Source organism: Danaus plexippus, chromosome 8 (assembly GCF_018135715.1).
Source record: "Danaus plexippus chromosome 8, MEX_DaPlex, whole genome shotgun sequence".
Classification (NCBI taxonomy): Eukaryota; Metazoa; Arthropoda; class Insecta; order Lepidoptera; family Nymphalidae; genus Danaus; species Danaus plexippus.
This window is the reverse complement of record NC_083542.1, coordinates 4910918-4930770: the sequence shown is the minus strand read 5'-3', so window position 1 is coordinate 4930770 and position 19853 is coordinate 4910918. Positions and strand designations below refer to the sequence as shown.

General features: G+C 30.2%; 3 protein-coding genes across 5 annotated transcripts; 2 read left to right on the top strand and 1 right to left on the bottom strand.

The window, feature by feature from the left end:
* The first annotated feature begins 575 nt into the window (after window positions 1-575).
* On the top strand, window positions 576-5384 carry LOC116770956 (D-erythrulose reductase-like). 3 transcript variants are annotated; one of them, XM_032662611.2, is made up of 6 exons: window positions 611-726; window positions 2806-2875; window positions 2951-3203; window positions 3292-3406; window positions 3757-3959; window positions 4750-5384. In XM_032662611.2, exons 2-6 carry the CDS (start codon window positions 2824-2826, stop codon window positions 4859-4861), a joined length of 735 nt encoding a protein of 244 aa, XP_032518502.1. In that variant the 5' UTR covers window positions 611-726; window positions 2806-2823; the 3' UTR covers window positions 4862-5384. The 3 variants fall into 3 exon arrangements, with proteins under 3 accessions (XP_032518510.1, XP_032518502.1, XP_061377414.1); XM_032662619.2 differs by lacking the exon at window positions 2806-2875 and having other exon boundaries at window positions 576-726; XM_061521430.1 differs by lacking the exon at window positions 611-726 and having other exon boundaries at window positions 2680-2875.
* A 986-nt stretch (window positions 5385-6370) lies between these two features.
* LOC116770970 (L-xylulose reductase-like) lies at window positions 6371-8108 on the top strand. Its single transcript, XM_032662629.2, has 5 exons — window positions 6371-6739; window positions 6948-7200; window positions 7266-7380; window positions 7460-7662; window positions 7735-8108. The coding sequence occupies exons 1-5, from the start codon at window positions 6688-6690 to the stop codon at window positions 7844-7846; spliced, it is 735 nt and encodes a 244-aa protein (XP_032518520.2). The 5' UTR covers window positions 6371-6687; the 3' UTR covers window positions 7847-8108.
* Window positions 7893-18954, bottom strand: LOC116770945 (casein kinase I-like). The gene is made up of 8 exons (XM_032662588.2): window positions 18617-18954; window positions 17985-18095; window positions 17539-17731; window positions 16664-16806; window positions 15786-15988; window positions 12719-12878; window positions 10980-11066; window positions 7893-10750 (listed from the first exon to the last, which is right to left on the bottom strand). Exons 1-8 carry the CDS (start codon window positions 18705-18707, stop codon window positions 10686-10688), a joined length of 1053 nt encoding a protein of 350 aa, XP_032518479.1. The 5' UTR covers window positions 18708-18954; the 3' UTR covers window positions 7893-10685.
* Window positions 18955-19853: the final 899 nt, after the last annotated feature.

Here is a 19853-nt window from a genome sequence, read left to right as displayed (position 1 = left end):
AACTGAAAGTAATTAGTGCTATTTTAAGAATTTTATGACACATTTTTTACAGTAAACTTTACAAGAACTATTTATCAGTGACAGAAAAGAGAATTTTGAAGTTACGGTGACTTGCAAAAGTTATTCAATTAATACATGAAGAAATATATGGTTATTTAAGATTAAAACAATAAATGTATATCAAGAAAAGACGAAACATTCATTCACAAAGCTACATTTATCAATTAATTAAATAATTAAGGACTTTTGATCTGTGAATTTAAAATTATATTAAGTAGTTTTTATTCATCATATTTTTCATTGTAAAATCTCTTTGATTGTACGGAACCAAAATATTCCAACACAAAAATGGCAAAAATTTCCATGAGTCACGCGTTATCATGATAAAAAAAAAACATTTTTATCGGGAATTTTAAATGTTAATTGAATGCTATTGAAAAGTTGAAAGGAGTTTAAATTAAAAATGTCTGTCAAAAATATAAAATTCAAACATTAACGAGTTTGTTGAATGAATAACTTTGGATAAAGATGAATAACTTTGGATAAAGATAACACATCTCAGTAACAAAGTAGATAACACCTCTCAGTAACAAAGTATTCGTCTAGACAGTTACTCGTTTGATTCATAAAATTTTGGGATAACTTTGTCATCTTTTGTTCCCACTGGACTAAAAATGAATATTTCGTTCGAAGGAAAACGCGTTTTAGTGACGGGTGCTGGCCAAGGTTAGTTTTAGTTATAAGTAATATATCTTTATGCCATAATGAACTATTTACTGTTCTTTTAACAGACTTCTAGAAGTTTCGTCTGACATCATCAGTCATCAATAAAATTTTGTATCTTTTGATATAAACTGTCAGGGTACTATTTTTAAACTATACGTATAAGTCATCTGAAAAAATTCAAATGTAGGAAAAATCTGTATAATTCTCATCTTAAGTTGTTTATTGAATTGTACTATGTACTATAGCTGATTAGCTGATAAGTGTTTATTAAGAATAAATAAGTTGATAAGCTGATATGTGTTTATTAAGAATAAATATGTTCAAAATAAATCAATTATTATTGCTTGCAAACAGTTTGACTAATTGGAATAAATTAATCTTAAAAATAATTGTTTTCTACAGTTTTAAAAGTAGAGATAATCATTAAAAATAGGTACCTCTTTCAGTGAAAATACATAAAAAAATAATTGTTTAGCCAATCAACTACTCCTTATACATTTTGTATACAAATTCTTATAAGACCGGAAAGGAAAATATAAAACTGTTTAAAAACTCCCAAACATAAATTCTGTCAAGAAAGACGTGAAACTTATTTCTTTTTTTACCAAGAATCATAAAAATTTCATCATGAAAAATCTCAATAAATATATAAAATCGACACATCAATTTTGTTTTATTTTTGATAATTATTTATTTTACTTTAATTAAAATGAATTCTCGTTACACTTTTCACGAGTGACAAAGCGAGTATGGTATAGTATATATAAATGGTGTTGAGTCGTCTATCGACGGAGGTTTCCTTGCTGCGTAGATTTTATTTATATCATAGGATGTAAAATTCATACAAAAGTTGTTCCCGTTTTCAAGTATGCTTCTGGCTACGAATAAACATGCAATTTAATACGAAATAAACAAGTGATTTTATTTGACATCTCTTTTCCTATAGTACACAACATGTGAAGCGAGAAGTTTTAGCTAATTGTAGCTGATTAATCCAATTTATTTTTATTAAACTTGTATACCAAACAAAGGTTCCATGTAGAGTACACAACTGTTAAAGATTATCTTAAAATCATAGAAATGTTTTTGAACTTAGTTGGGTTCTTTATAATTTGCTATGTTATAGCATTTGGAGAGTAAGGAATTACGACAGAGCTCTTAAAGCACGAAAAACTTCGATTTTAATGGAGATAACGAAGCGCTTCAATTCCATTCTCTTAAATTATAACTAATACATCGGAGGTATGTGGTAGAGGTGTGGTGTTACTGTTTCTATTGAAGACATACCACATGAAAATCCTCTTGAACCATATCTACAAGATTTTCTCCAGAGTTATCACACATCTTGCCCGTAGATTCGATGACTTACAACCTATCGAGTGAACTGTATTTGGAAAAGGCTTCAATACCAAAGAGTACATTCACACAGTCCAGCAAATTAAACCATAAGCCGAATAAAACAACCAGCCTCCTCACCTTTATGTTTATGGAATATGAAAAATCCTGCGATATCATCGTAAGCTCGACTGTTCTTGTGTATATGCAAAGAGGCCTCCACGTTAATAGCTACGTCCAAGTAGTGGAACATATTTTGTACGATATTGAAACGATGTTCGTTAATTTTTTTCACAGTTGAAACTTGAAAAGATTGAATGATTTTTTTAAATAATAAACCTAAAACGCTTCGATATTTATGTATAAATGAGATAAGAATAATGCTATAAATATTCAAAATAAAAAGAAAACTAAGTATAACAAGCTCATCTTACTTATACCATCAAATTTTAAAATATTCTACGGTAACGACAAAGAAAAATGAAAACATAAAGCACAAGTGCTTTGAATTAAGGTCAAAACTTTATATTTTAGAATATTTGTCATTTATCCCTCGAAACACCTGCAACATAAATAGCAGCAGCTGTAATGACACATGTCAAACGTCAAATTCTTTGCTTAGGGACTGACAGTAACAAAATACGCTTTGTACAAGATTGAACATATAGTATTTATCTTATTATAAGTAACAACTGTTATAATCTCGTAGTGCTAAATGTTGAAATTATTTTAATTCCCGAATAGATATCACAAATTTTCAGGATGGAAATCTCTTTTAAAGGAAAACGTATTTTAGTCACCGGCGCAGGACAAGGTTTATTAGAAATCTTAATTTACTTAAATTAATATTGCCACTAGGGCAGTTAAATCCTAAAACTATGTTTTACAGGCGTCGGTCGCGGTATAGCTGTAGAATTATGGAGAGCTGGGGCAAACATAGTCGCAATTTCTAAGACCAGAAGCCATTTGGAGAGTTTGCAAAGCGAATATCCTTCAATTGACATCGTCGATGTTGATATTAGCGATTGGGAAAAGACAAGGGAAGTAATTGACTCTCTAGGGCATTTTGATGCATTAGTAAACAATGCAGCGGTTGCCATTTGTGAACCTTTCCTTACTTGTTCACCAAATGATTTTGACAGGTGTGTATAATTTAGTTTAATTACCGCTCTACTGAAACTGGATTTCTGTCATTATATTTTAATGCAAATACCACCATTTTACTTCCAGGATGTTTGATGTGAACGTGAAAGCAGTACTAAACATAAGCCAAGTTGTTGCTAAAAAGATGATTGATAACAAAACTCAAGGCGCCATAGTCAATATATCTTCTCAGGCCTCAAAGGTATCAGAATATTTTATCAGAGGGCTTAAATGTTATCATTCATGTATTTGGGCAATATATAGGGGATTACATATTTATCTCATGTAGATAAAAATATAAACATATGGCAGCTGATATTTTTTGATTTTATACTTTTTCTGTTATCAACAAACATATAACATTGCTCTATTTTCTATATTATAGTTTTATCTTCTATGAACGAATGTCCAAGGGATATACAAACTAGTAAAATGTATCTTTTACCAAAAAGTAATAATAAATTTTGGTGTTAAAAGAAATATTGCCTTAAATTTACTTTAATTTTTAAACTATTTTATGACTCTTTTCTAATGTTACTTTAAATATTACAGGCGGCCTTGAAAGATCATGCCATTTACAGTGCATCCAAAGCGGCATTAGATTCTCTAACTCGTGTCATGGCATTAGAATTAGGGGCATATGGAATAAGGGTAAATGCTGTAAACCCGACGGTCATTATGACTGCAATGGCAAAAGTTGGTTGGTCTGACCCTGTGAAAAGTTCAGAAATGATATCTAAAATACCACTTGGAAGGTATGACATTGTACTAACTGTTAAGTCTTATATATAAACTTAGTAACATTATTATATATATGAAGATATTCATCCTTTCTTTAGTAAACAAAATGTTGTAATAGGATACGTCTCAATGTTTTGTTCAACTTGTAAGGTACCCTTATCGGAGGTATTTATTCCAGGTAGGAAAATATTAAATCATTGACAGATAATGTCTGTTACATACACTTTCACTGTATTGTAAAAAACGAATAACATATATTAATTATAGCATTATGCTAAATAAAACCGGTTTTATTTCAAGACCTGTATGAGAATTACTAAAACACGTAGACATGTTTACAAAACTTCTCCAGTATATTATTAAGTTCTTATCAAAAGTCATTTGTTTATCGACAGGCAAATTATACATGAGTAAAAAGTAAATTTTCTTTGACATGAATTTCATTATTCACATTTTGCTAAAATGTAATAAAATATTTTTTATACTTTTTAAATTAGCTTGTTACTTTGAAGAGAAAATATTCTTGATTAGTTTTGCTTCCATACTGTCGCATTTTCTTTACATGTGTGTCATATATTAGTACTCTAATGATTTTCCTGGACAAGTTAGTGAAAATAAAAATGGTTAGTTAATTTTTACCAACTTTTCTCTATTTTTGGCATTCATTGTCAACAGTCATAATAGGAAATCTCTACAATTCTTTTAAAATGCTCTACAAACAGGAATATTCACAAATTCTGTTTATAGACACTATTAATAAGGTTTCTATATAATATATATTTAATTCAATAAAACTTATTTCAGATTTGGGGAGGTTTCAGAAGTAGTTAATGCTGTTCTTTTCCTCTTGAGCGATAAGTCCAGCATGATCAATGGTGTGCAATTACCCATCGATGGAGGTTTTCTTGCTACCTAGGTAGAAGCTCATAACAAGAACAACCAGCCTTTTCCTACAGCCACTGACAACAAAATCTGAAGAACATTTTTTTTTTTATTTAAAAAGAAAAAGAATTCATACATCAACATAAATTTGTAACTTAAAATTTATTCATTATTAAAGCTGACGTTGATAATCCTTCGCAATATATAATCCAAATTAATAATAAAATTAAGGAATTAAAAAAAAAGATACAATTTTTCGCCTTTAATGTAAAATTGTTCTGAAACTTTATATATTTCAATGCCATTATACATCATAATCAATGTCAATGAAACGTCCATATTGGGACAAAGCTTTATTATCATAAATAGATAATGCGAAACTAAAATGAGGTCTTGTTTCATTATATGTAAACATCTTATCTGTTTTGATTTTTCTTTGTTGTTTTACATTTATGATGTTAATTGATACATTAAGTACTGGCGTACCAAAGAATTATAATCTTTAAATGTTAAATAAATTATAATCTATGAATTACAATAAATTTTTCCTGTTTCTTTATTTTTTTTTTTTTCAATATTTATGGATATGCATTTGGAAAAGTTGTTATTTGTGCTGATATGAATGTTATTTTATTTTCTCTCTACTACAATATTACGTACCCTGTAATAGTCGTTATACAGATGCTATGTTTAAAAGCAGACTATATTCGAAAATAAAATAAAATACTCATTTTCGCTTTTTCATTTCTCATTATAAAAAAATATTTGTGAATTTTTATAATTCGTGATTACATCTTAGTATTCAGTTAATGTGAATATTTAATGTACATATATATACAAATTTTGGGATTTCAAAGACAATTACACAATTAAGATAAAAGAAAACTAGTGTTCGCGACTTTGTTAGCATTGATTTTAGATTAGGTTCAGAGAAAAATATTATGTATTTAAGTAACAGACAGTAAGCAAGACGAACACGTCAGAGACATCTATTGTCTGTGTCACTGGACTTCATGCGACTGATCAGGTTGTGATAAAATTATAGCCTAGGCTTCATTATAATATCTAAAGGACGACCCACAAGGAATGTAACTATGACAATACTAGGAACGTGCCAGGGCCGGCATGCAACAGGTTATGTTCTACTCTACCCACTAAGGCGTATGAAAGTAAAAAAAAAGTATTGCCACTGGCAACATTATCTCGCCGAAAATAGTTGACGCTCTGTGCATGTAAGAGACAGAGAGAGTACTGATCGGTGACGGACGAAATCTAGTTGAGCATAGTGCCATACTTTTTAATACAATGATTTTTTTCCTAACAAGTTTCTGATACAGTATAGTTCTTAAGCTTCATACTTTCGAGATTCATCAAAATCTGTCAAGTAGTTTTTCTTTCGCATTTATAATGCTGGTGGGACAACATTAAATACATCTCAAAATAAATAAGGAAAAAAATAAACAAAAATGACATAAAGAAAAAAAAATGGCAAACAATAATGATAAAGCAGTACCTATTATAATTTTAGAATATTATGTAAATAAGTATATTATTCAAGTTTAATAACAACCGTTCAAGATGTTATCAAATTGAACTTGTCATTGCGTCACTTAAAGTCAACGAAAACAATATTTTTTAACATGCCATGGCTTCATTCGCACTGGAATCGGAATATTTGGCCAATCTCAGTTTTTATTTGTTGATAAAATATTTATTGTTTCATCCAACAAATAAAAACGTTGATATTGGCAAAATGTTCCAAGATTCCAGTGCGAACAAAGTAATAACACAAAAAAAAAATTGTAAACGATCGAAATAATAGAACATTCCTTATCATTAACAATACGATTAAGAATAAAGATGGTCAACTATTTTGATGGAAAAAGAATTTTAGTGACAGGGGGATGTTCAGGTAAATTTATATTGTTATATAAAGTATAAGAGCTCACTGCGACTTTGCTCGCGGACTAGCAATAACAAAATCACATACATATATAATGTTACCTCTGTAAGTGTATCCTCATAGGTCAAGTAAATTATTTTCTAATAAAACCATTATAACTTGACATACTACTACTACTTTAATTTATAATAAGATACATATATATTTTTTCTCGAAGGTATTGGAAGAGAGACTGTTTTAGAGCTGTGGCGTCTCGGTGCAAATGTCGTTGCATTATCACAACAACCAGATAACCTTGAGCTATTGAACAAACAATATCCAACGATAGCAACAGCATGTGTGGACCTCAGCGATTGGGAAAAAACAAAACAAGCTGTGGATTCTCTTGGAATTTTTCACGGATTAGTAAACTGTGCCGGTTTTATAAAAACGGAGTCCTTTTTGGAATGTAGCTCTGAGAATTTTGATTGGTAAGGAAATTCAGTATAAGCTGATCTCGGGAGAAATAGTAATAATAAATTGACTCACATTTTAGTACCATGAACGTGAATGTTAAAGCCATTCTCAACGTGAGTCAGAACGTAGCAAGAAAAATGATTGAGCATGGGATCAAAGGATCTATAGTTAATATTTCATCGCAAGCGTCTAAGGTTATACTTAGAGTAAATTATATATTTATATGTATGTAAAATTCATTCATAAATTATTGTCAAATTTTTATAATCACAGGCGGCATTGAAAGACCACGTCGCTTACGCAGCGTCAAAAGGGGCGGTTGATTCAATGACCCAAGTAATGGCACTCGAACTTGGACCTCACGGTATAAGGGTCAACGCAATCAATCCAACCGTCGTTATGACTGAATTAGGACGAAGGGCGTGGGCCGATCCTGAAAAGGCCCAAACAATGCTGTCCAAAATACCGCTAGGAAGGTCCGCACATATATGTATATACATAACAGGTTTAAAGTATATGGTCAGAAATAAAATTTGTATATTTTACAGGTTTGCAGAAATAAATGAAGTAGTTAACGCTATAACATTTCTGCTAAGTGATAAGTCAAGTATGATCAACGGTGTACAGCTTCCGGTGGACGGCGGCTTCCTTGCTACGTGATTATTAATAACTATAATAAAAATCAAATGAAAGAAAAAAGGAGTGGTTATTTTATTCGGTTTATTGTGCCAAAGGAATCATACATACTGGACGTAGAAAACAATGCAAGCATAATAATTTTAGGTAATAAAAGCATATTAATATGCTAAGCTATACAAATCGCGGGAAATAATGAGCACAATGTAAACTAAATGTTGAGTTACACATTGTTACAAATCACATTTGAATATAATACACCCGAATCGAGGAGGGAACTCTCATACCGATACCCTCAAAAAAAATTTTTTTTTTAACTTTTTAAATCCAATAGAAGCTGTAATTTCTCTAATTCCCTACACCTACTGTTTAGTTCCCTCCCATAGATAATTTCTGGAGACGATAAATTCCAAAGACAAGTAAGTGGATTGGAAATCATCCATCAATATGCTATATCACGACTTTCAGCTACTGAACCATCAAAAATATATTCAATAAATGTAGCCAAATAATATAACATTATCACTATAACAGTTAATTTAATTATCTAAGATATTGTAAAAAAACAGTGTACCTGGCTTACATAAGTATCTTACTACTTAGACATCAGAGTTTATAATTATTATTTACAGATAATTAAGTCTAAAGTCTTCCGTCAGTTAGATTATACACTAAACTTCAAAAGCGATGACACCGTTTAGTAAGCACTCCACAGTATGTAACTAACTTATCCACTATTTGATCGCCCCTCTAGTTGTACAACAGCCAGAAGCCCTAAATTTGGAGCTCCATCGAGGTCATATCGCTGTCAGCACATATTATGACAATACAAAAAGCTTAACCGAACTATCTTTACATGTATCAGTTAAACAATATCATAAAAATATATTTGGGATTAAAAAAATGTACCAACTTTTCATTATTACAATGTCCATTTAAGTATTTATGCCAATACTACATAAATTGGCACCAAATTTAAATGTTACAATCCATCTAAATTTAAAAGCAATGACCGTTTTATATTCACAAATTGAGGTACAAAATATAGGATCAATAGAATTTATGAAAAATGCTAAGAATACTGTTCACTAAACCTTAACTATAAACAAACCAAACATTTATATATATATATATGGAACAATTAAAAAACTTCCTCTTGCAAATCTTTTTTCACAACAACTGTTGGATTTTCGATGTGTTTTAAAAAATATCGTCTTTCCATTCACACATTTATATTGATATACATGAATAATAAAATGGACATTAACAACTAATTAGCTTATGGATTACCTTAAAAACGACACTTAACAGAGTCATGACATACAAAAATTCATCCATTAACAAAAAAAAATCCACTACATTAAATATAATATTTACACAAAATTGAACCTAATTCTCAGTCATATTAGAGATAGATGATCCTATTCCATAGTAATTAATCGCAAATCCAATCTGAGAAATCAGCATTTACATATACATAATATAATACATTTTTAATTCCACAGATTGCAAGTTTACAAGTAATTAGACTCGGACACCGTTACACTTATATTCCGGTACCAACCATAGGCCACACATGTACATGCTGTTTTTTTTTTTAAATCATATATGTATTAATGAAACTGAAATACAAGTTACATGTGATTAAATGATCGTATGACAAACACTAACATCATTAAACAGATTTAGTTACTCCCAAGCAGTTATATGCCTTTAAATATAACAATAAACCTAGTAGTGAAGTTTCATAAACAATAATTCCAATTATACACCGAGATATATATATATATGTATATGTATAAGTATATGTATATGTATTTTAAATATTTTATCTTTTCATTTTGCCATTTCTGATCCTAATGTTAATGAACATGTACTAGTTATAAAATATCATTTGAATATTATTATTATTTTTTTTTATTAAACAAATTAATATCCTTTGCCCCGTTTTAATATCGATGCTAAATAGCTTATAAGTTAAGAAGATAAACGATTTTGGTAATCAACATGAGATCAAAGTGAAAAAGGAGACAGAATTACATCAGAAATGTTGCAACAGCAATAGAAGAATTCATGTACGGGCGTCAGTGTCAAAGTACCATTGTCTTCCAGAGAACTGATGAGTGATTGTTTACTGTTTACACATTAATGATAGAAGTAAATAGCTTTCACAGATTCAACTTATCTAATTAAACCTATGGCAGTGGCTGGACGTGTCGAACTGATAGTTACAAGCAAGATTCGGGTGAATTTACAGTAAGGACAACTCAACGTACAGAAAATATCAAGTTCCGTTTCTGTGATGGAAGACAATTGATTCATTTCAAATTATTATTGCACAAGTCGTAGTATCAACAGTTCCTCGCATCAGTAATAGCAAAATATTAAAAACGATACCAATCATAAACTTAAACAATTTATTATTAAACAAGATGTCATATATTTGGCGTACATCATATAGATTTTCCACAGTCGAGGTCGTCATAAAAACGAGTGTCGAAAAATCGGCCTCATGTCGATGAACCGACATCCCCTCCCCGCGAGGGAGACGCGTCACGACACGACGCGACAAGACGCGACACGACACGACGCCACACGACACACACGCACGGATTAAATCTAAATATAACTGAGCATAAAGTACAATAGACCCGCAGAGTTCAGTCCGTCTTACAATAATTGAGGATGAGTTTGTTTATAAGAGTTATTTCAACACTGAACCTGCCTGTGTCGCCGGCCGTCCTTCTGCGGCGGGGTGTCCGGCGTGTCCGCGGTGGCCGCGGGGCGTCCGGGGAGGGTACTCGTGGTGTCGCGCGCGGTGTGTGCGGGTGGAGGGGCGGGAGGGGCGCGCGGCGGAACCCTCTCACCGTCCCTCCCATATGGCCGCCACAGCGGTGCTCGGGTGACCCACGGCTCCGGCGCCAGTGGCTTTACAGGACACAATTTACGTTACATTAAAAAGAATAATTCTCTAATCAACTTACAACACATGCTTGTACTCCTGTATGCAATATACATATTGTTACGTTTCCATATTCAAATTACATCTACATGGCAGCGACTGTTGGTGAGGGAGCTACAAAAACTTTCTAACTTACTTCATGTAGTCATGAAGTTCATTAAGGAAGCTAATATAGTACATATGTGTAGTACTCACTAGTGTCCGGTTCTTGTTTCTTGGTGTGAGCGGCGGCTCGTATAGCGCGGTCTGCGACTCCTGTCTGACACGTGGCGGGCAGTGCTCCTGGAAATATAGCAAATAATCCAAAAGAGACTCTATCCCAGGACATACGACTAGTTTTTATCCGCTAGTTCATCCGCATGGGTTTTAAAATGGGATTCAGAGATGTGAATAGTGAGCATAAAAAACATAAGAATACTAGAAGGCAGAGCCATCTATAGTCCGTGTCACGTGACTGGATTCAACTTACTACGTGTTTTATTCCCCGATTTCCCAAAACATCACGGAATTTCGGCAAAAATTGGTCCATATTTTATTGGTGTCTAAGTATTGAGAAGTTGCATCAATAACCACTCTGCAATATTTTTTTTTTTTTGCAAAAGACCAACACACAACCTTGATACATCCTCACAGACTTTCTTATTTATAATATTAGTAGGACATGTGCACACTTATTTATCAATCCGACTAAAACCTTTAATGAAAATTTACTATGCATGTATGAAAATCAGTAAAATATATTGAAAATAGAAAAACATTGGATTAAAATTTTTCATCATCGTTGCTTCAAGTGTTGAGAGTTGTCACACGTATAAATTTAACTAACAATAAGTAGATCAACGCTACAAACTACTAGAATAAAAACATTAACATATCAAAGTCAGTATGAATAACATTAAAACTGAGAGACGGAAAATAATATTGAAAACATTTACTGAATAAAACGAAATTAATGAACTCGGTGTTGAGAACATTCTGTTTAGTAAAGTAACTGTGCCAGATCAAGCGCAAACCGCTTTCACTTTCGCTCCCATTCGTTTTAGAAGAATATCAATGGTTTAAACCTTCCGAATAATGTACACAAAACACATGGCTTTGCAGGAATTTGTTCATTTGAACAGACATTTCGAAGTTGTATTTAACTTATTAAGTAAATCGATATTATTTTTTTAGATTATAGTAAGAAAAAAGTAAAGCTAAATTTTGCATTACATTTTTCACAGATAATCTATAATAAAAAAAAAATAGATAAGCCTTAAATAAATCCAGAATAAAACACACAATAGGAACTGGTTTAAATAAATCTTTGAACTTAAAAAAAAACTACTATTTTTAACTATGGAAAAAAAAAACAGACTACGACTAAGACTACTACTACTTTAATCAGCAACGAAATAAACCTCAAGAAACTTAGGAGCGGATTTTATTAATGTAAATCTTTACGTTTGTTAATAGCAAGTGACTGGCAGGAAAATTAAAATAAAATTTAAGCCGACATATTACATCACAATAGTTCATGAAATGACACAACTCACCTGCTATTTTCATTCGCGTTATTAAGACTATATATTTTAAAATTATTATTATTGATATAATTATTTACGAATATTATATATTTTTAAATATATAATGTAGGCCCTGGCTATATCGCTGCTGATACATCCCTAGTTAGTATAGAAATTGGTTAAAATTATTCTCCACATATAAAAGTATCCCAGTATGCACGTATAGAACCGTGAGAACTGTTTAGTTGGACTGCGAAAACCAGTGGTCAATGTATTGAAATAGCAGGACCGATTTTGATGATGTTTGTGTCTTTTTTATAATCTAATATAAATATAAATGGAGGATGATTTACTTAACATTAATTATATATAGTGTACGAGTGATTATGTAAATCATATATATGTATATTCAATATTAATATATCGTACCAAACTTAAGCATGTTCCAATCGTATACGAAGTCGTAGGTGAAGCCCTGCCGGTGGAACAGCATCCTGAACAGCTGTCTGAGGTAGGCGTAGTCCGGTCGCTCCTCGAAGCGAAGTCGCCTGCAGTACTTCAAGTACTGCTGGAACTCGATCGGGTGATTCTGGAATTTTATATATAACACTTTTTTTAAAAATACTTATTATGTAAATCATTCCACGATTTAGAATTTCATAAAGTTTATTCAACGAGTTTTTGTAGTAATTACTTTAGTAATTTTAGGTTCACTATAGGTAAATGTGTTCTTGGAATCGGCACTTGGGCTTTTTTAAAAGACTTTCATCATTGTGAATTTAATAAAAAACCTTGTTCAATAAATAATTTCTGTAGGAATAATAAATATTTGGTTTCAATTAAATTTTTCATAAAATGAAAGAAACGTTTTTCCGATTATTATAAGATAAGTATTAAGGCAAATATTAATCTGCTCTTGTATGCCATAAATTTATTTCTAAGTTATTTATAACATTAATTTAAAAAAAAATCCAGTATCAAATCTACTGCAAACTCAACATGAAATTTTATTGCACTTATACGAATTATGACTTAGCACTGATTAAAATTCCGTTTATAAACTACCCGGACGCAATAAATAACATGTATTTCATAATATAATAGACATAAAAAAAAAATATTTCTTAATAATATATATATATTATAAGTTCATAGCTCGTGAATCGCACTGTGTTATCCAAGAGCCGGCGCGGCGGTGTCATGCGTCGAGACACGTGCGCCGTGCAACGTACTGGCCAGTCACGTGCAGTGACAAACGAATAATTTTAAAATTTAAATTTGTCATATAGAGGACGATACTACTTCATAACTGTTTTTACACTGGCGAAAATGGGCGAGGGGCATTTGTATACACACAAACTCTTATATAAAATGTGTGTGTGTACTCACTACACATACTAGTAAATAATTATACTTCTGTTATATTTGTTTGAAAAATACATATTTATATTGTAATTGCATGTGAATTATAATCTCGAAGTCATTTTATAGACTTATATACAAGTATTGTTTATAATACGATTGAATTTTATTTCATTCAGTGACGGTAAGCTATGTTCGTTAAATTTATTTAGAGTAAATATTATTGTATGTACTTATTATATATATACATACATGTATTAATTGTTATTTAATTTAAAAGACCTTCATATAATCTATTGATAATCAAATATTTATCGTAGCATAATATATAATAATCTTTAAAATAACATTATAATCATCGTTTAGTGGAGATAACGGTACAATTAATGTTGTCAGTCGGATTTAGCTTTAGGGTTTAAAACGCATCGCGACCGTCGACCTTGACCTACAACCTAAGATCGAATGAGAGCTAACAAATTGATTGATGCCAAATAATATTACTGTGATGTGACGTACGAAAGTTAAAACACGTCCAATTTACATATTAACAACTTTCAATTTCGTTATACACTAAACACGGACAGTTTGGAGTTTTTAAATCCATCAAACACAACAGTATCGACGTATGTATTTTTCCTTTTACGATAAGGAAGGTAAGGGTTTGACGCTGTTACTAGGGGAAAGGCGTTTACCTACGCCTTCATTTCCATCTACCATCAGATAGCAATGGTCGAGTACTGAACAGCTTGTTTTAAAATACTTGTACATAGAATCATTATATTTAGTCTATCATATAATTAGATACCATTAAAATGAACTTATAACGCTTAGAAACATATTTTTAAATCACAAACTCCTTATATGTACGAAAGCTTGCAAAATGAATAGCAAATTCCATTTTAAGACGTACTACTAAATACAAATGAATAATGTACTAAAACTAAATACAATATGTATGTATGTACAATAATTCGATAAATATAAATTATACATAAAATAATCAACTTATATGTTCACACAACAAACACCATGCCTAGTTTTTTTTAACGATCACTTATAATAATAAATAATAACAATCTCAACTCAAAGACGTTATCTTAATTATCAGAGTCCCGACAGGTCGGTTGAACGTTAGACAATAATTAAAGTATGTACTCAGTTGAAGGCTTTATATCTCTGGAATCTAAAATTATTTCTTGTTTAGACTGACACAAGACAACAATATTACGATTGCAACGAAAATTAATATTCAAGCCAGTTTATTTATACACGTATACAAAATGGCGGATTATATGATATAAAAACTCTTTGGTAACTAATATATTAAATTTACGTTAATATTAAACGTCGAATGGAAGCAAAGATACTCTCTGCGAGGACGTCTCAGTTTTAAAAATGTTACAAAATAGAACTGGTTCGTTTTGCGTTATAATAGAATAACACAGTTTTATGCAAATTCTGTGTAAAAAATGAACGAAAAAAATTTAAATTTCACTCCAATATCTTTATCACCATTAAGTTATTAAAAAAATTGTTACATTCTAGTACAAAACTTTTCATATGGTCACTAACAGAACGTCATAGAATTCAAAATTAATTTCGAAAAGACATTAAAAAATATTGACCGACTAATAATATATTTAAAAAAAAAAAGAATTACGCAGATCGTTCTTTAGTAAAGTGTGCATTTAAAAAATATAATAATTTCGCTTCTAAGCTTCTACATACATTACGTTTATAAGATATGAAATAATTTAACTATAACAATAAAGCATTTGATTTCTTGCAAAATTACCCATAATGAGTATTCAATGGCTGGTCGTATGTGAGAAGTATTTTATGTCTACATACTCTGGTGACTAACTTTTTTCGCGCCCAGCGTCTTTACGTCATTTCATTACGACGGAATATTCCGAAGTACAAAAAATTATCGTTATAAATATGTGGTAAAAACCTTCAAATTACGTATACATTATTTTATTATAATAATGCTATTAATATAGAATTAAATCTTTTGCTAACAAATTCTCCATTCGAATTCGAATTTCGAATCAATTCAATGCCACTGACAAGATATAAAAACTTTTTAATGAACTTGTTAATAAAAAAAATAACTAGGATTGGTATAACTCACTTTGCACAATTCATCGAATGGTGTTGAGAGCTTCTTCTCAGATATCCTCTCATACTTCTGTCGTTTGGTAGCAGCTTTCAGTCCCTGCCAGGGCAGGCTGCCTCTGTTGAAGTACATTAGAACATAGCCGAGGGACTCCAGATCATCACGACGGGACTGTTCTATACCCAGATGTGTGTTTATGGAGGCATATCGAGCAGTGCCTGTAAAAAGAATTATTAATTAAACGCCTAACTACAGAATTCAACAATAATTACAATGTAACTTACAACAATTTAGGGGTTTTTTTTATAAAAAAACTCTGAATCTCCTATCACCAATAAGATTCGTTCACATCTATAATATATTAAAGTGTTTGACAACTTACTTGGTAATGTCTTGTTTTATGCCAACATGATGGATTTACATTTAAATTATTTCAAAATATTTTAATTTGAGTTCAACAGTTTCTTAGTTTTCAATATAACTAAGCTAGGATCAAATCATATATAAATCACAAAGTTTTGTATGCACAATCATTATATTACTTACCATAACCTGCTCATACTAAATAATTACATCTAATATATAAGTATCTTTGAAAAACCTCTGTCATAAATATCTTAATTTTATTTAAATATAACTCCAGTACATATTATAGTATAAGAGAATTCAGTATTAATTTCTATTTAATAACAATCACCAGATATGTCTATTGCTGTGTTTAGCTGAATAAATAATATGGAATGTCCATTGTTGTCAACAGAAAATGTGACAAATGAGAAAATGTATTCAATACTGCTGAATGTGTTATAACACAAACTCAACTATGACACACTGAGTCTGATTTGGTAAAATAACTAACCTTTCCACTAAGGTATCTATAATGTCTTACTCACCGGTCAAATTCTTGTTTTCTCTGTATGGTATGTGCTGGTTATTATGGGGATCTTTGTACTTCTTTGCTAACCCGAAATCTATTATGTACACTATGTTACCCCTTTTACCGAGTCCCATTAGAAAGTTATCTGGTTTAATATCTCTGGAAATAATATAATCAATATTATTCATTCAAGATAATACATTTTAGTGTATCTTTATATCATGATTGGCATGTTTAATCTCAAGTTATAGTATAATTTAATTTTATCGGGGAACAGTTATATCAATAAGTTACTGTTACTATGTTATGCAAACAAATCAAAAATAAACAGTTATCGATCACAATATTAACAATCCGGTGAATAACTACCTAATTATTCTTCAAATACTCATATAGTAAACACCAAATGTAAATAGTAACAAAAGAAATTAAATGATTAAACTCTAATGACTATTTAACTGAAAAATTTTGTTTGTCTTTTAATATATGTAGTCTTATATAAAAAAAAATTCATTGTAATAACTTATGAGATAACCAGAATACTTCAAATTTGACTGCACAATCTAAATGACATATAACAGATAATAGTACATTGCATATATAGAGATGGTCATTTACACGTTATGTACATTATTGTTTACTCCTTATCTATAACCTTACAAAATGACCTACTGTAAATATACATAAATCATTGGATTACTATATATTAACTTGGTATACTCGCTCAATAAACATAGTATAAACCATAAAAATTAAGCATATTCCTAAAGTATTTTTTAATCCCTAACTAAAAGGAAAGTGAAGTACGGTGATATAAAATAAAAACAAAATAATTTAGAATGATATGAGCTAGTTTTTATCAATAAATAGATTAGTGACTTAATAAAATACCTATGTATAAAATTTCTATAATGTATGTCCTCAATGCGGGTGATGAGTTGATCAGCAAGGATGAGAACAGTCTTGAGAGAAAAACGTCGGGAACAAAAGTTAAAGAGGTCTTCCAGAGATGGCCCCAGCAACTCCATAACCATCACATTGTAATCTCCTTCCGAGCCACACCATTTTATCTTAGGGATACCGACTGAGAATAAAAATCACATTTACTTTTCTAAACAAAACATTAAGTGACACACATTTATGTTATAGGAATTTATCCTTTATAACCATAAAATGTTTAAAGAACTTTATATCATGGTAATACAAGGAATCAGACCATTCTTGTTATAAATAGTAAGAGTTTTATAAGGAAAGGGAATATTTACGTAAGTATGAATAATAAATTATTAATAGGTTATCTCATGTCTTATATATAATAATATGTGTAGTGAACTTACCACCTCCTTGCATAAGTTTATAAAATTTACTCTCTATGTGGAGCTGTGGGTGTCTAGTTCTTTTGCATTCTAATTTAATGGCTACCTCCTTCTTAGTCACAATATCAGTTCCTGGAAAAAAAAATACGATTAAAATTGATTACAGATAGTATTTCCCTATTGAAAACATACAATTTTAAAATGTGCATAGATATCAAATATTATTATTAACATTAAAGCATTGTTTTGCAATCATCTGATTCAAAACTTACAAATTTAGGTTAAAAAATTAATTGCCCTTGACAGAATTATCTATTGTTCTATAAAGAGAAAGAGTTTATGTTTTGCCTCTTATTGCGAACATTTTCCAACTGCAGATAATACTGTCGAGATATTTCAATTAAATTGATTTACAATCAAAATCATTTGCTTAAGAGACAGTAATCACATGTTAGAAAAAATAAATAATGGGGAAAATGACTTGGCTTTAAATCAAACTTTTAACAGAATTGTTACGATTATTTATAGTAGCTTTCTCTTAATCAGCATTAACCATGAAAGCAGTAAGGATCTATTTTGAAACAAAAAAATGCAGCTGGCCCCACAATAGCAACTATCTTTCTTTGTTTACAATTATTTATATTACTACTCACCTAAATAAATATCTCCGAAAGATCCTGAGCCTATCTTACGACCCAATCGGTATTTATTACCAACACGTAGTTCCATTTTGAAATTTTGCATTTTGTATGAAATAACTATAATATCACTGACCACCGATTCATTACAGGACGGCCATATTTGCGATAGACGCAGATCTTTATTATACTGAGTTCATAAGTTTATTGAAAATATAAGAAAATCTAGTTTCGAAGAGAATACTTTACAATTTACAATTTTAATTTAATTATATGATTAAACTTTATTTCACAAAACTATATTTAATAAATTAATTCACTTTACACACATGCATCTATGAGGAATTTTTGTATTTCAATCTTTTCTGTAGTAATCATTCAATTTCACAGATTATATTATCTATTTAGTAATTTTCCATTCATTCGTTCTATTCAGGCACGTTCAAATTAAAAATCATATAAGCTGCTTTTTATTACTAAATGACACGAGTATTTTTTCTTTTTATGAAAAAATATAAATAAAATAAATGAGCCTAACCATTTTATTCCTTAAAAATAAATTTTATTAAGATATTTATACCAAATTACAAATTTATCATCTGAGAGACTAGGATAAAAAAAAAATATTTCATTTCGAGTGATATTATGTTGAGACGAATATTTCTATATTTATTTAACATAATATTTTAGTTTATAACTGATTATTTGAAAACAGATACTTTAGAAGCAATTTATTTAAAATATTTGTATTAATCTCAATAAACAATATATATTTCTCAGGGGCTTAACGTGTGAAATAATGAATACTTTATATATCTGTACTATAATTAAAATAACCAGAAATTGTACAAAATATACTAGATAAATTCAAATAACATAAAAAGAAATGTATCAATTAATAGTACACATTAACATGGGCATACTAATATGAACAAAGGTTCCAGAAAAAAAGGAGAATTAATATATTTCTTTCTTATTTTCTAAGAAATGTTATCCAACATTAGAAACGTATAGGTTTAATACGCATACGTATATATTTCATTACAGGAAAACTTGTTAAAATTGTTGTGTTGTAAGTAGAAAAAAAATCAGTAAATTTTTATTACTAGTTTTATAGTAAATCCGAATAATACTAGTTTCATTTAAATGAATACTCGCGAAAATCTTAGATCTCATTAGTTTTATAGTGTCAAAATTTTACATATACTTGATCTTCTTAAAGAAACGTTAAATTACTTATTACAGGTGAATT

Coding starts and splice junctions, on each gene's coding strand:
- LOC116770970 (XM_032662629.2), top strand. CDS start 6,688: ATGGTCAACTATTTTGATGGAAAAAGAATTTTAGTGACAGGGGGATGT. Junction 7,381..7,459: donor TTTCATCGCAAGCGTCTAAG/GTTATACTTAGA, acceptor TTATAATCACAG/GCGGCATTGAAAGACCACGT. Junction 7,663..7,734: donor TCCAAAATACCGCTAGGAAG/GTCCGCACATAT, acceptor TATATTTTACAG/GTTTGCAGAAATAAATGAAG.
- LOC116770956 (XM_032662619.2), top strand. CDS start 675: ATGAATATTTCGTTCGAAGGAAAACGCGTTTTAGTGACGGGTGCTGGC. Junction 727..2,950: donor AGTGACGGGTGCTGGCCAAG/GTTAGTTTTAGT, acceptor TATGTTTTACAG/GCGTCGGTCGCGGTATAGCT. Junction 3,204..3,291: donor TCACCAAATGATTTTGACAG/GTGTGTATAATT, acceptor TTTTACTTCCAG/GATGTTTGATGTGAACGTGA.
- LOC116770945 (XM_032662588.2), bottom strand. CDS start 18,707: ATGCAAAATTTCAAAATGGAACTACGTGTTGGTAATAAATACCGATTG. Junction 17,732..17,984: donor TAAACTTATGCAAGGAGGTG/GTAAGTTCACTA, acceptor TTTTATTCTCAG/TCGGTATCCCTAAGATAAAA. Junction 11,067..12,718: donor TTGGAACATGCTTAAGTTTG/GTACGATATATT, acceptor CTATATTTCCAG/GAGCACTGCCCGCCACGTGT.